The sequence below is a fragment of the Podarcis gaigeae genome (genome assembly GCF_964106915.1).
Source record: "Podarcis gaigeae genome assembly, chromosome: 10".
Classification (NCBI taxonomy): domain Eukaryota; kingdom Metazoa; phylum Chordata; class Lepidosauria; order Squamata; family Lacertidae; genus Podarcis; species Podarcis gaigeae.
In genome coordinates, this window is record NC_139686.1 from 74,158,225 (window position 1) to 74,173,755 (window position 15,531).

The 15,531-nt window shown below is 40.2% G+C and overlaps 2 protein-coding genes and 1 long non-coding RNA gene across 5 annotated transcripts in view; 2 read left to right on the forward strand and 1 right to left on the reverse strand.

Moving 5' to 3' along the window:
• The window catches only part of BEND7 (BEN domain containing 7), a 51,475-nt gene extending 36,988 nt beyond the window's left edge, over positions 1-14,487 (forward strand). For all 3 annotated transcript variants that reach the window (XM_083701592.1, XM_083701593.1, XM_083701594.1), the window contains 3 exons: positions 6,654-6,773; positions 9,479-9,529; positions 11,790-14,487. In XM_083701592.1, coding sequence (XP_083557718.1) covers positions 6,654-6,773; positions 9,479-9,529; positions 11,790-11,833 — 215 coding nt within the window. In that variant the 3' untranslated portion in view covers positions 11,834-14,487. The remainder of the gene's footprint in view (positions 1-6,653; positions 6,774-9,478; positions 9,530-11,789) is intronic.
• PRPF18 (pre-mRNA processing factor 18) overlaps positions 1-15,531 on the reverse strand; it is a 131,692-nt gene that overhangs the window by 65,632 nt on the left and 50,529 nt on the right. The gene's annotated exons all lie outside the window — the stretch shown is intronic.
• LOC310826618 lies at positions 11-5,564 on the forward strand. The gene is made up of 2 exons (XR_014555895.1): positions 11-1,783; positions 2,162-5,564. It is a non-coding gene; the product is annotated as an uncharacterized lncRNA (long non-coding RNA).

The following is a 15,531-nucleotide window of genomic DNA, read 5'->3' on the forward strand; positions in this document are numbered from 1 at the left end:
CTTTCTTTTATAATATAATCTAGTGGTTATGCTGTATCACGTTTTGGGCGTTGCTAAAAACATTGGTGATCTTTACAAATTTCTCAAGCTCATCTGCAAGCCTGCCTTGGCTATGTGTTCCTGATATCTGATCTGAATCAACAACCTTTTGCATGGTCAAACTGTTCTGGGACTACATCATTTCAGATTGTAGGTTGAGGAATAAAGATTTGCACACGTATCACTAATGACATTTAAGACTTGTTCCCATGTTAACACTGAATACATCTCCAAACTGGTAGTACAAGGCATGTGCAAGGGCTTGTGTGAAAGACTGCACACTTGCTGATTTGTACATCTCAACTACTGTGTACATGAGTACATGGACTGCACATTCATTGAATGTTACATGTGAAAAATGTTACAAATGTACAGCTCAGTTGTTGGTATACACAAGTATAAAGATTCTACACTTATTTAATGTAATATGTGATGACCCATGCCAGGATCCTTTTTTTTGAAATGGGGGAATCATTCAGACATGGTCTTTCCAACCTACAGTTTAAAATAGTTCAGTGTATATTTTACTGCACAACAAGATGCTTGTTTTCACTGGGCCTCGGTCTTAACTGAACCTTTTTTTAAAAAAAATAATTTTTATTAGTTTTCAATACAATATACATATAATACCATATCAAAAGTTTATCACAAATTATCTCTTATGGACTTCCTCCAGCTTATCTGCCAATCATCCGTAATTAATTTTTAGTTACGCATTTCCTAAATTTAATACTGCCTTTTTATATACCTTCCCAAGCTTATTTTCTTTTTTACAATACTCCTCAAACTTTCACAGAGCTTCTTGAAATTCCACGAGCGTTGTTTGCTCATCACATATATTTTTCAGATACTCTACAAATTTTCCCCAGTCCTCGATGAACTTATGGTCTCGTTGATATCTAATCTTCCCAGTTAGTTTATCCAATTCTGCATAGTCCATCATTTTCATTCTCCATTCTTCCAGGGTCGGTCATTCCTCCTGTTTCCATCTTTGGGCCATTAATATTCTCGCTGCTGTAACTGCATATTGGAAAAGTTTACAATCTTTTCTATTTATTTCATTTCCTACTATTCCTAAGAGAAAAGCTTCCGGTTTCTTTACAAATGTATATTTCAACATCTTTTTCAGTTCATTATATATCATCTCCCAGAAACCCTTCACCTTCTTACATTCCCACCACATATGGTAAAATGTCCCTTCTTTTTCTTTACATTTCCAACACTTATTACAAGTTTTATACATTTTCGCTAATTTGACCGGTGTAATATACCATCTATATATCATTTTCATAACGTTTTCCTTTAACACAGTACATGCTGTAAATTTTATATTTTCCTTCCATACTTTTGCTCAATCATCTAGTTGTATATTATATCCAAAGTCTCTAGCCCAATGTATCATAACAGACTTGACTTCCTCATCCTTCGTATGCCATTCCAACAACATTTTGTACATTTTTGATAAAATTTTACAATCATTATTTATTATTTCTATTTGAAATTTTGAATCTTTTTCAACATATCCATTCTCTCTAAAATCCTTTTTAAACATTTCATTTACTTGAAAATAATGCAACCAATCATATACATACTTTTTTACTTGTTCATAAGGTTTCATTTTCCATTTTCCTCCTTCTTTTGCTATCAACTCACCATATGTAATCCAATTCCCTCTCATATTGATTTTCTTTACACTCATAACCTCTAACGGACATAACCAGTGTGGGACTCTTGGTTCTAATAGGTTTTTATAAAAGGTAAAGGTAAAGGTACCCCTGCCCGTACGGGCCAGTCTTGACAGACTCTGGGGTTGTGCGCCCATCTCACTTAAGAGGCCAGGGGCCAGCGCTGTCCGGAGACACTTCCGGGTCACGTGGCCAGCGTGACATCGCTGCTCTGGCGAGCCAGAGCCGCACACGGAAACGCCGTTTACCTTCCCGCTGGTAAGCGGTCCCTATTTATCTACTTGCACCCGGAGGTGCTTTCGAACTGCTAGGTTGGCAGGCGCTGGGACCGAGCAGCGGGAGCGCACCCCGCCGCAGGGATTCGAACCGCCGACCTTTCGATCGGCAAGTCCTAGGCGCTGAGGCTTTAACCCACAGCGCCACCTGCATCCCAATAGGTTTTTATACCTATCCCATATTTCAATTAAAGATCTCTGGAAGATGTAGTTTTCAAAACCTTTATGGTTTTTCTTCTTCTCACACCATAAATAGGCGTGCCATCCAAATCTGTTATCGAACCCTTCCAAATCTAACAATTCTGTGTTTTCTAATTTTATCCACTCTTTCAACCAACAAAGACATGATGCTTCATAATATAGTTTGAAACTTGCAATTAACTGAACCTTTTTGATGTGGTGCTTACAGATCAGCATTGAAGAAAGCTCATTATGCAACTGCGTATGATGATCTTCTTTTGTGAGAAATGAAATTATTAAATATAATAATTATCATAAAGATAGGGATGGTAAGATGCTATTGCGGGTCAAGAGGGTCAATGAAATAAAATATTCGTTTTAAATGTAGATATTGGGAAGCACGCCATGCATTTTAAAGAGTTGTATTCTCTGGCCCCCATTTCTTTGAAATTTCCAACTACAAATTAATTATTTCACCTACAACATTCTTAGTGCATTGGGATGCAGCGGTGATGTTGCTGCAAGATTTTATGTTAACAGCTTAAAATGTTTCTTTTGATTGAGTGGTGCATACATTTTGATAAATAAAAAAGCAAACAAGCTTCCCTAGCCAAACATGTTGCTGGCTGTGATAGCTCTGCGTGGAATGGAAAGGTAGAGGGAGGTTTGCTGGTTCACATTCTGGAGCCAAATAGCTCTTTGACCTGTCTGGGGCCATTCCTACAAACAGCTATGGAGTCAGGCACCCATCCCTTGCCATGCAGGTGGGACAAGCAAGCCCAGTTTGGTTTGTATAGCAGGGGTTGTGGCTGCTGCTCTCCTTGTTCAGAGAGGTGGATAAAAAAATTAGGAACTAGGGTGTGTGCTGATTGAACACAATCTCCCGGCAACTACACTTGTGTGTGAGTCCAAATCTAACTGGAGTCCCACTCCACATCATATTTAGCCTAGTTATTAATCTGACATTAGCTGTTGCTTTTGACTTGTAAGACAGAACTTGAAATGAGCACTGAAAATGGGGAGGCAGCTTGCGTATATGCTGCCAGTCAGGCCAACTCCTTCATTTGTTTGTATTGTGTTTTATCCTGCACACTTAAGCATAGCCATTTTAATCTGCTGGTATCAATATGGGTCCGTTTAGCTTCAGGGGCTTTGTCAGCACCAGCCTGCTACTTCAGAAATCTGAGGTCTATGGCTCACCAGTTGTTCCTGGACTACAACTTCTATTGTTCCCAGATCATTGGTCTTACTGGTTGAAACTGATCAAAGGTGGAGTTCAGCAGCATCTGTAGTGCCATAAGTTCCCCATCAATGCCCTAACCTAAGGCAGTTCTCAAATACTGATCATTTTCAGTTACAACCAGCAGCTGATAGTATCTAGAGGGGTAGTGCTAGGCACTGTTTATAATAAGAGGGCTCTCTTTATATTGTCTTTATGGTATCACACAAGGGATGCTGCATTGAGGACTTTGATATGCTGGATGGGGGTTCCTCTCCCAGAAGCAAACACAAGGGATGGCACCCTGTGGAACTTAACTCTGCCTGGCTCCATTTGCACGTTCTGTCGGATACTGTGGGCCCATTTATCCCTTGTGGTGGCTCAGCCAGTGTAAGATCGCACTAAGAATGAAAAGATCTTCTTTGCATCATTGCCACTGGGGTCCTCTATAGCCCTTTCAGATGTTCTGTAATCAATACTTTTGGCTCTGCTCAATAAATCAGTTAAGAGTGTAAAGAAAAATGTTTACTCTGCTGAGGTAGTTTTATATCAATGATGATTGTTCTCTCACACTTTAGAAATGTGCACTGTTAAGCAAAGAAAAATTCAGAGTATTTTTTCCTCCTTTACATCTGGTATTTTTAATAGTAGAGTGATGGCCATCAAAGGATGAGAATGTTTACAGAAATGAAGCCTTAAAGATGGGCTTGTAGCAGAGTGTGTGGTTTGGGTACTTTCCCAAGCTGGCTTTGCTATACATTTCCCCCCACAGCCCCTGTCTTTCTCTGCCTGGACTGTGGCCTCTGTTGCCTCAGCTTTACCTGGCTCTCAGGTCTTTTGCTTATTCAGTCCTGGAAAGCTTTAGCCCAGCTTTCCCCAACTTGCCTGCCCCCCAAATAGATTTTGAGCTAAAACTGCAGTGGGGAACCTCCAGCCCACAGGCCTCTTTAGACCCACCAGGCCTCCCCATTTGTTTGTGGGTTTTTTGTGGGTTTTTGGCCCATTTGGCCCATGAGACGGTTTGGCCCAAGCCACACCCACTTGACCTATAATGGGATGGATAAACATGTGGCTGATCCAACAGGGGCTTTGCAGGTAGCACTAATCAGCTGATTGGTGGCACCTGTGAAGTGTTGTGCACAGTGTCTTCAGGACAGAGGTCCCTCATCAACAGGACTTGGTAGCCTGGTATTTGTGAAGCCCACAGTGCAAAAGCTCCGTGCCCCTGGCTTCACAAGGTCTGACTGTCAGCCGATTGTTGGGCCCCTAGTCACACTTCAGTTGTGGATGTGTGGTGGCACTTTTGAATGGGAGAGAATAACAGCTTTCATCCCTGGTGCCCCCCCCCCCATTTAAGTTGCCCAAAATGCAATGTTGCCTATCAGTGAAAGCTATAGATTTCCTAACTGAAGTATAGGTACAGATCTGTGAAATCAATGGATTTCATAGCTCTACAGGCCAGAGTGTTACATTTTGGGAATATTAAATGAAGATTGGCCATCACAGATCAGAGCTGATCTTTGCTCCTGTTCAAAAGCAGCACTGTGCCTGTCACTGAAAAGTACCCAGGGGTCTGGTGGAGAGGGCAGGGAAGGAGCCTTCTAAGACCCTGCGGTCCTTGGCTGCTGCCCAGCCTGGCTGACCACTGGGGTGAGTCCTGGCTGTTTTAGCTCATCATTGGGGCCATGTCAGAGGCCTGCATGGCTCCATTTTTTGCTCTATTTCTTGTATATTTCTTGTATATACTCTATTTCTTTAATCAGGAAGTACAGTGGAGGAATTGAGGTTGGCTGCATGAAACATGCAAGTAGGGCAGCGAAAGGAGCTGATTGGTCATTTGCCTGGTGATATCACAGCTGACATTCATCCTCCATTCAAAGCTGCTGCTGTTGTATAATGGAGCACCTGAGGCAGTCTCTCAGGTTAAAGGTCACCAGTTCCCCAACAACACTGAAATATTTCCTGTTTTCTTTACTTCCTCATACTCCCACTCCTAACCATTCTGGTTAAACAGCCCGAGAGCAATAAGGCATATAAATAGTGAACTCAGACAGTCATTTAAAATGTTATTATAAAGATACCTGATTATATATTTGGAATCTTTCACAGAAAACTAAGACAGATGATCTATACCTCCTTTTTCCCTTTTGTAATTTAAAAGAAAAAGTTTTTAAAAAATGATGTGTCAAGATTTTGTTTCATGAGGAAGCAGTGTTGTCAAATATATGCTCATAAAAAGCACTGATGTGTAGATGAAATGTAGCTTGAAATGTGCATGAAAGGTTTACCCTTGTGAATTCTGTTTTATAAAATCAAAGCCAAATGTTGGTCAGATTTGCATGTAATGCTGAACAGTGGTTTAGTGGCACATGGGTTGAGCTGGAAGGAGCCCAAGCAAAGGCATCTGCCTCACATGCTGCCCTGTCCATTTTCCACCGCAGCCAGAAAAAGGGCTTCTGCTGGGTTTAGTTTCACTTTTATGGAATCCTGGCTTAGTATTGCATGTGAACCAGAGAACCTGGCTTGGCGTTACATTCAAGCCATGGGTTATAAAGCTAGCTTGTTTAAAAAATATGTTTGTCATGAACCATGATCTCTGGTTCACAACAGAATTATCCAAAAAGGAAATCATTTTTTCCAGAAGTCTTCTTCCTGACTGCATGGGGAGAGGAAGTGTGTAAGCCCAACGCTTTGGTTTGGCTTCTTCCACTTCATGTGCATGTGGCCACTGTGTTTTCAGATTTCATAGTTTCGTGTGTGACTTTGTTCCGGAGACTCCAAGGCGATGTCTTGTGGTGTTCTCTTTCAATGTCTGGAGACGGATCTTTCTAGTGAATATTTCTGGAATGTCAATGCCATCTTCTGCTAATGTTTTTCAACATGGTAAACCTTCGCAGAGTGCTTAGCTTACCGGATCTTCCCTAATATATGCAAAATCTCTTGGCTATTTGAGTGCTTTCAAACAGCTGCAGTCCAAGCTTACATTGCAAGTTAGTTTGTCTGAAGGTGTCCCATGTTAGTATCTTCCTGCACTTGGAAAATCGTTTGGGAAGAATAAATTTACATGCTGACTTTGCTCAGTCATGGAGATTTTAAGTTACAAAAATGTAAACATCCAGTTCTCACATTTTATATAAAAAGTAGAATGTTGTTGTGAGTTTGCTTTTCTTGTGTCTGGTTACTTAAACCTTGGCTTGCAGTTTTCCATCTTTTTAAACCTTTCGGTAAAGAGATTATTTGACCTTCTGTTTTTAGTGTTCACAGAAAAATACTGCACTGCAAACCATGTGGATAAACTACCTGGCCCAAGAGACTGGGTACAGATTCTTCAGGATCAAATCAAACTGGCAAGAAGACGGTTAAAAAGAGGCTCAGGTAAGGGAGGGTTAGAGGTAGAAAGCAGATTGAATGAAGATAGCAAGGTGGCAAGACAAACAGTATGACAGTGAGCAGCCTGAACCCAGCCTTTAAGAATTACTGAGGAAGGACACTGCTCCTAAGGGCTGATTCAGGCCATTTCTTAGTCTTGTCACTCAACTAGTCATTATGACTCAGAGTTGAATATCCGAGTCACCTCCGTTGAAATGTTTTGTGTCTTACGATGGCATGAAAGCTGTTTGTGGAGTTTGATCTGTGGCTGTTTTCACACATGCAAGCCAGCGCTTGATGTTACAGACCTCAGTTGATTCACTGAGACAACTGGTGTTACTCCTCACCTGTCTTGGTGTATCCTTTTTTTAACTGTTGCATTAGAGTGAATAGGTTCAGCATGGTTCTCTTTAAGCATGTTCTAGCTACTGTAAGGCAGGATAGGGGAGGCACGTGTTTCTCCTTCCTCAGCTTTATTTTTGTGTGTCAGCTTTATGGGCTTGACATCCTCCAACTTGTTCTAGTTGGTGAAGAGCTGGTGGCACAGCTTCCTCGTTTTCACTGCTTTTATATTTCCTTGAGCTACTCCATCACTTTCAATGGATCTGTGAGTTGATGTGGTTAGAATTTAAGCCCTATTCATTCATTACTTGTGTTTGGAACGGACATGGTTTCAAGCCAGAACATTGCTATGCTAGCTGCACCCTCCAACCATATGTTGCCATCTGAAAGGGAGCCCCAGATCATAAGTAGCTGCTTGAACACACCAGCAGCACGTAATGAGAAGACCAAAGGGCAGTGATAGCTTGGCAAGATGACACCAGGGCAAGGAACAAGGCCCCACTCCAGCTGGAAGCCATGAGTGCCTTACATGCATGCAACAGGAGGGCTATAGAATCCTCTGGGTGGTCGAGACCTATTTCACCATTTGCTCTGTGCATGATCCCAGAAATCAACTTCTAACTGCAACATTTACTCAAATGATCTTGTGACTTTTTGATGTGAAAATAATCTGCCATAAAATTTGACATTTAACATCAACTGTATAGCTTCTGTTTTGTGTTAAACATCACAAAGTTTTCATCACTGCTGCACCATTAAAAAAACAAAACCAGACCTCTACTTTAATATCCCAAGGGAGTGGGGCTCATGGTTCTTCCACATATATGCAGATCAGAATATTACCTAAGTCCATTGTACTCAGTGAGTTTAATGTGTATGCTGAACACCCCTTTGGTAAGAATCACAAAAAGTAATTTTATATAACACGGTATCCACTGAGAATACAGGTTTTTAGTTTTGTTTTAGTTTTGCTTTCATTCTTAAAAATACCCAAAGAGGCACACAATATTTAAAAAGTACCAATAACAGTTGGGCGGGGTATAAATAATAATTTTTTATTATTATATTAAGTACAATAATGCAGTAAAAATCACTGCCCAATATTACTTCTCCATGAAACAACCTAAAACCATAAAATAAAGCAACATTGATTTATGGTCCCTTTCCCAAGCTAAAGTGGACATTAATGTACACTGCTTTTTGAGCATATGAAATTGTCTGATACAAAGTCAGTTCATTAGCCTGTGTAGCCCAGTATTGTTCTCTGTGACTGAAAGTGGCTGTCCCGGGGCTCAGGTAGAGAGCTCTTTCTAACGTCTGCTCCCCAGGACCAATTTAACTCTAGGAACCAGGAATTGAACTTCTGTATGCAAGGCTCTGCCCTTGAGTGTAGTCCTTCAGTCAGTTTAGGGTTGGGAGCAGTCATTTTGCTTGACGGGAAGTTCAGTGAAACTCTGGCACACTTGCTGTTGGCCTAAAAAGATGTGATTGCTTCCAATGTAAAAAATGTGAGGTGTGTTTAAATGCTGCTTAGGCGGAGACAGAATTTCATCCTTGTGGGTATAGAGCTAACCTGCTTAGATCATGAAACCTGCTTAGATCATGAAATTGTCTGCATAAGGCAGACAATACAGCAAAAATATTTATATGTGTATGAAGCAATATGACTATCAACCATGAGACTTGCAAAGCTATTCATGTAGTATATGGAGTTGCCCCTGTGAGAGCTTTAGAGCAAACTATCACATTTGGCCTTATTTATACCTTCTTTTCAGAGAACTGGATATTCATCAGTCACCTTCTGAAGAGAACTGGTTATTGTCTTATGGAGCAGCTCTTCCTTTGAATTCCCTAAGTTCTTAAAATGCTGCTAATTTGTAGGGGTTTTGATGCGTTCGTGTAGTACAGTGGTGCCTCGCAAGACGAAAATAATCCGTTCCGCGAGTCTCTTCGTCTAGCGGTTTTTTCGTCTTGCGAAGCAACCCTATTAGCAGCGTAGTGGATTAGCGCTATTAGCGGTTTAGCGGCTTAGCGCCTATTAAATGCTTAGCAGCTTAGTGGCTAAAAGGCTATTAGCGGCTTAGAAAAAGGGGGGGGGGAGGGAAAAAAATTGCAAGACTCACAAGACGTTTTCGTCTTGCGAAGCAAGCCCATAGGGAAATTCGTCTTGCGAAGTGCATTGAAAAAGGGAAAACCCGTTCGTCTAGCGGATTTTTCGACTTGCGAGGCATTCGTCTTGCGGGGCACCACTGTACACTTGCCTGTTTTCCATGCCACTTTTCCCATTTAATTTTATTTCTACTGTTTTACTTAATTCTAATTGTATGTATTATGGAGAATAATATATTTTATGTATTATCTTTATTTAGTAGAGACAACCGACTGTGATGAGAAACTGGACCTTTCTCTACTACAAACAGGTAAAAAAGCTGTTGGTTAATAAAAACAAATTGGCCATTTGTTTGCTTATAGTCTCATTAGAATTGGGCTGTCTGGAATAACCTTGCACAATATAACATCTCTTACCTAAACTTGCATTTTCCTTTGTCACCAGATATGCCTCACATTTTCTTACTCTCTGTCTCCACTGCCTGTTCCGTAGTGCTAGGAGTGGAGGTTATTCCATGTTGAAGTGCTCCTCCACTGGAGGCAGGGGACTGAACATAAAACACTATAATTCAGGAAGGCCAGACAACACCTTTCTCCCTGACATCATTGTGCCTGTACCCAAGGAGTCCTTCATTACAGAGAAGCATTTAAAATGTGACCTTATAACAACCAGAAGTCTAGGGAAAGCTTTTGTACTCAGTAACTACTGAACATATAAATCTGTCCTCAGATCACAGAGATTATAAAGATCTCTTCAGTCTTGCTCCCCACACCCAATCAAGCAATCAAGCAATCAAGGCAATTTATGTAAGAAGACATGATAATCAATTTCCTTAACGAAGTCTTTATATGTCAGCTTTTAATTGCTCTAGTAATTTTATTTAGTATTTTACTGGTGCCCATTTCATCTCATGCAATTTCTTAGTGCTGCTAATTTTTCTACTATCAAAAGTTCATAAGTGAGACACAAAGAGGCAGTCACATTAGTAGAAATCTTACTTCTTTGGTCTCCTTTCTGCAAAATGTGCATAAGGAGAAAAATCAGTTAATATTAGCCATAAAAACATAGAAGCTTACTTAAAATGTCTGCTAAAATTAAATCTAAACCACACACCTGAAGTTCAGTGGGGAGGGGGCCTGTTTGATCACCTCCAAGAGGGTGTTCCACAGAATGGGGGCCCCAACACCAAATGCATGGGTTCTGGTGTATACAGGCTGTGCATCAGAGCCATGGGGGACTCAGCAACTCCCCTAGAGACCTCAGTGGTTCTTTAGGTATCCTAAACCCAAGTTGTTAAGGATCTTGTGAGTTAACAACTTGGCTTGTTAGCCTGTGAGTAGCCAGTGCAAGCTTTTAAGCACTGAAACTTTGTGCTGGTGGTTGTCTGTTCCTACCAACAGTGTAGCCATAGCATTTACACCAGCTGGAGCGTCTAGACCAGGGAAGTCCTACATGGAGCACACTGCAATAACTGAGTCTGGAAGTTCATAATGGAATTACCATGGCCAGGCTTTGCCTGTCAAAGATGATGTATGTAGCTGGTTAAGGGCCCTCTACCTGAGCCTTCAGTGAAAAAGATGGATCCAGAAGCACTCGCAAACTCTGAAAGCGCTCTTTCAGAAGGAGTGCAGCCCCATCCAGAACATGCAACTGACCAATCCACTTACCTGCCATTCCTCCATCTTCCCAGGGTTCAACATTGGGTTATTAGCCCTCCTCCAGTCCATCACTAGGACAGTGATTAGGATTATACATAGCCTCTTCTGACTCAGATGTTATGGCAATCATAGAATGGTAGAGTTGGAAGGGTCCCCAAGGGTCATCTAGTCCAACCTTCTGCAATGCAGGAATCTCAGCTAAAGCATCCATGACAGATGACCATCCAACTTCTGCTTTAAAACCCCTAAGGAAGGAGAGTCCACCACCTCTTGTGGGATTTGTTCCACTGCCAAACAGCTCTTACTGTCAGATAGTTTTTCTGAACGTTGACTTGGAATCTCCTGCCTTGTAACCTGAAGCCATTGGTTATTAAGTGACCCCAAATAAAAGTGAGCAATCAGGGGAGGGGAGATCATTGTAATTATATATATTTGTAGGGAGGGTGGGGAGGGAGAGTTCTGTTTAAGTGCTTTCTGTATTGTTTTGAAAAACCCCCTCAATAGAGCAGTGCTGTTCTTTCCACTTTGCAGATTAATTTCAGATGTTTGATAGACCCTCCCTTGCATTGTTATGCAAGTGCTTTGTTCTCCATCCATGTGTGTAATATTTTTAGATGAATTCCTTGTTGCTCTTAATGCACACCTTTGCATGTGTTCTCTCCCTTATTCTCCAATTCTGTGTACTAGATTTCTCTCACAGGAATTAATACCTTTCCACAAGCGATTCCCAGGGGTTGTAATAAAGATACATACCAAGAAATAAATTATGGACATCCTGTTAGTGTTCTAATTCTATTGCAGACAACACCTTTTATTACTTTAATGTTGAAATCCATAGGTTACTTTTAATACTTGTGTGTCAGTTTTATACAGCCAACCTTTCAAATCCTAAGCCCAGCTCTTCTTTTTCAGGTAACCTCTTTGAAACCACACATTCTGCACCAGTGTTTCACTAGCAGATCCAGACGTCTTTACTTTTGAGCAGGACACCAGCGCTATTTTCAGACTACTTCAATATCTGTGTTCTCTATCATGGCCTCAATCTTAAGTTTGTTCATGCTTTTGTAACATAGGGTAACAAAGCCACAAAATTACTTGTTTCTTATTTTAATCAGAATAGACTTGTTCAGCAAGGATATAGTGCAATTAATCTGATAACCACTGAAATAGAACAAATTTTGTCTTTATGATTGCATTTCCCCACATAAGTATATGCATGCTGGCTGGCTGTTTGTTCCATCTTTGATTAAACATCGAAACATTAACAAAGTTAAGGGCCTCCCTTAGAAAGGTGTTCTGAAGGACCCCATTTCATATTGGATTCTTCTGCAGAAATCAAAGGACCAAAAAACTTCAAAGTTAATAAATCATTAGTCATCTGTTCTAAAGACCCTTTCTCCCCACCCCACCCCCCTCTCTCTCCTTAGCCTTTGATTTTCCTTATTGGGTAAAGATGGTAAATTGCCAAGTATTCTTCTCTGAAGAAGTTGCAATATGGTATTTGACAATAAGAGTCCCAATAATGGATGCCAATATTGATGCTGGTGTTTTGTCCAGAACAAGTATTGGTGAACGTGGAATGAACTGTTCTTAATATTGAGATTACTCAGACATTTTATTTTTCAGACGATTTGGTGTAACAACCCCCCTCATCTCTCTCTCCCTCCCTGGCTTTTGAGTGCCAGCATCATCTTGTAGTTCCCAAAAAGTTATTTCAATAATTATCGCTGCCAATAGCCTCCCCAACACTCTTATACATGGCTTTTCTGTCATATTTGCATGAGATGTAGGGGAAATACCATTACATTTGGAGTGTGTTGATTTTCACAAATGCTCATGCCTTTCCTCATGCCTCTTCAAGGATCTGTCCAGCAGTGGGGGAAATGAGTGATAAGGAAGTGCATATAGGAACATGTATCCTGGTTTCCTTTGTTCAACTCAAAGGAGCATAGTATCACACCTTCCTCCTGACCATGAGGAGTTCACGCATTTCCCCAACTAAGGATAATTCTGTCGTGAGTGGATTGGGTGTATATAATCTTATTGCACTTACACTATGGAAACTAGGTGTTCCATAGTTACCCATAGGCTTGATTTCCATAAATCTTCATGCCTTCAGTGAGAAGAAATGATAGCTCATATTGGGTCTCCACATCCTCAGGCCTATTTGTGAAGTGAAAATGCTCACACAATTACTTATATGTAAAGAGCATACCCATTCACTTCCTCCTCATTTGGCAGGTGTGTGAATCTGCCAACAAAAATCGATTCCCAGTTTTCTCCCTGTGAATATTGTAGGCCAAGGATGAAGGAAATTGGCCCAGAATCTGCAAATTACCACCCCCCTTAATTTCCACAAAAGATTTGTTATTTGAAATTTCAGATAGATGACCAAACATCCTCTGGGTCAAGCTCCACACACTCCATTGTAATCAGATATATTAATATTTGTTATCCCCTGGATCATGGGTGTTGCTGGGAAAGAGAGGCCAGTGTACAAAATCTGAACCCTAAATTATATATATATATATATATATATATATATATATATATATATATATATAATCCCACCTTATCACTTGCCAGTTAACTAATATTTATATTAAATTCCTTCCAAAACATATATATTTATCACCATTGTGTACTGATCTCCTTATCTCATTCCTCAGAGTTAAAACTAATGGAAGTGTTCTGCCCCCGTCAAATATTTTTGGCTTATTTTATATTTCTGCTTTTGAAAGGAAACTTTGACATGGGTGTTCATAAATTTATACACTGGTCTTTAAGGTTATTAACCACAAAAGCCCACAAATAATATCTGAAGTTATGGTTGATGTGTTCTTGTTACCTTTTGAAGAATCAGGCTTCTGTCCTAGTCTGTGTGTGAAAAGGTACTTGGTCATACTTCCAATGAAGGATTAATGAATGTTATATAATGAAAATTTCATAGTCATCTTAAGCACACCAGAAGACACTGCTGTAGATATTTATACAGAATCTTTTGTGTTTGTTCAACTCAGGCTGAATAACTACTTCTACTGCAGTTTAACACTTTTATGGAATTTTACACATAATGTGTAATCATTATTACACATATAATTATTGAAATGTGGCTGTGTTCTCTTGATGACAAGATAAACCTGACTTGCACTGCAGTCTTTTAAAAGTACATTTTCTCTTTAGAGATGGAAAGGATTTAAGAGACTGTACCCTCTTGAACAGAACTACTCAGTCTCCCCAGTAAATCTACAAAGAAGTCATACATATAGTAACAGTTAACCAACAATCAGCATTCTTTTAATAAATCTTAAAAATAATAGTATTCTTGTCTACTTACTGTGACTACTGTTCAGATTTTTTTCAGAAGTCTTTTTATAGGTTTTATTAGGAAATCATTCCATATTTAGGTAAAAAAAAAGTATCTCAATCTTATGTATATAAGTTTTATTAATATGTACATATTTAGCTATTTTTTAAATTACTATGTTCTTAATAAAACCAACAAGGGACTAGTTGTGAATTGGTGCATAAGATTGTGTTGTGTTATCAATCTCTGGGAATCTGTCAAGTTCAGAAAAAAAACACACAATAAATTACTCTAATTCAACAAGTGTCTCTGGTGTGTGTGTATCCACATGTGCTTTTCAGACATACCGTAGTTCAGAAAAGATTGCAGTACAAACTAATTTGTCCGAAAAGCCTGAACTACATTTGAGCAATACTCTAGCAGCCACCAAACCATGACAGTTCTGTTTCCTTCCAGTGGTAACCAGTGGAGAAAGTAGTGGCCCAGCCCATTACGTATAACTGTAGGCAGTAGGAACAGAGGAGACTGCAAGAGTATCTCCAGAAGCACAAGGACTTGAGGCTGCAAGTGGTCTTGGCTTCAAGTGGATGACCAGGGGTGTCAGCCAGCGATTCAAACTATGTGCCACTTCCCATCTCTGGTAGGAGAAAACTGTAGGGAGGCAAGCCAAGAAAGCCTTTTGTACCAAGAGTCCTTCAGAATGGATCAGGTGATACCCTTGACTTCTGTTTTAAAAAATCTGAGTCAGATTTGTTAGTCAGAGCAATTAGGAAAACAGCTCTTGCTTGCTACAGACTCTGGTTGCTTTGGTCCTCTTGTTCCTCAGCCTTCCATCAACTATACAGGAGCAGCGTTAACAAACGTTCAAAAAGTTTCTGAATATTTTTGTGTGCTGTATAGTAGCAGCATACACCATACAGTGGTACCTCGGGTTACATAGGCTTCAGGTTACAGACTCCGCCAACCCAGAAATAGTGCCTCGGGTTAAGAACTTTGCTTCAGGACGAGAACAGAAATCGCTCGGCGGCAGCGGGAGGCCCCATTAACTAGAGTGGTACCTCAGGTTAAGAACAGTTTCAGGTTAAGAACAGACCTCCGGAACAAATTAAATACTTAACCAGAAGTACCACTGTACTATAAAAATTTGGACTACCTTTGGATAGTGGGGAATAATAAATAGGTGAGATTCTAAGAAGAGGGGCAGGGTGACAAGGTTTATTTCTGACTATTTACATCACTGTTGATGACCATACTGCAAAAGGAACATTTGAATTTCTGTTCCTGGACAAAACTTTGCAATGGCCTTCATTGTCATTGCAGAAAAGCAACTATATTTCAGTACATCAG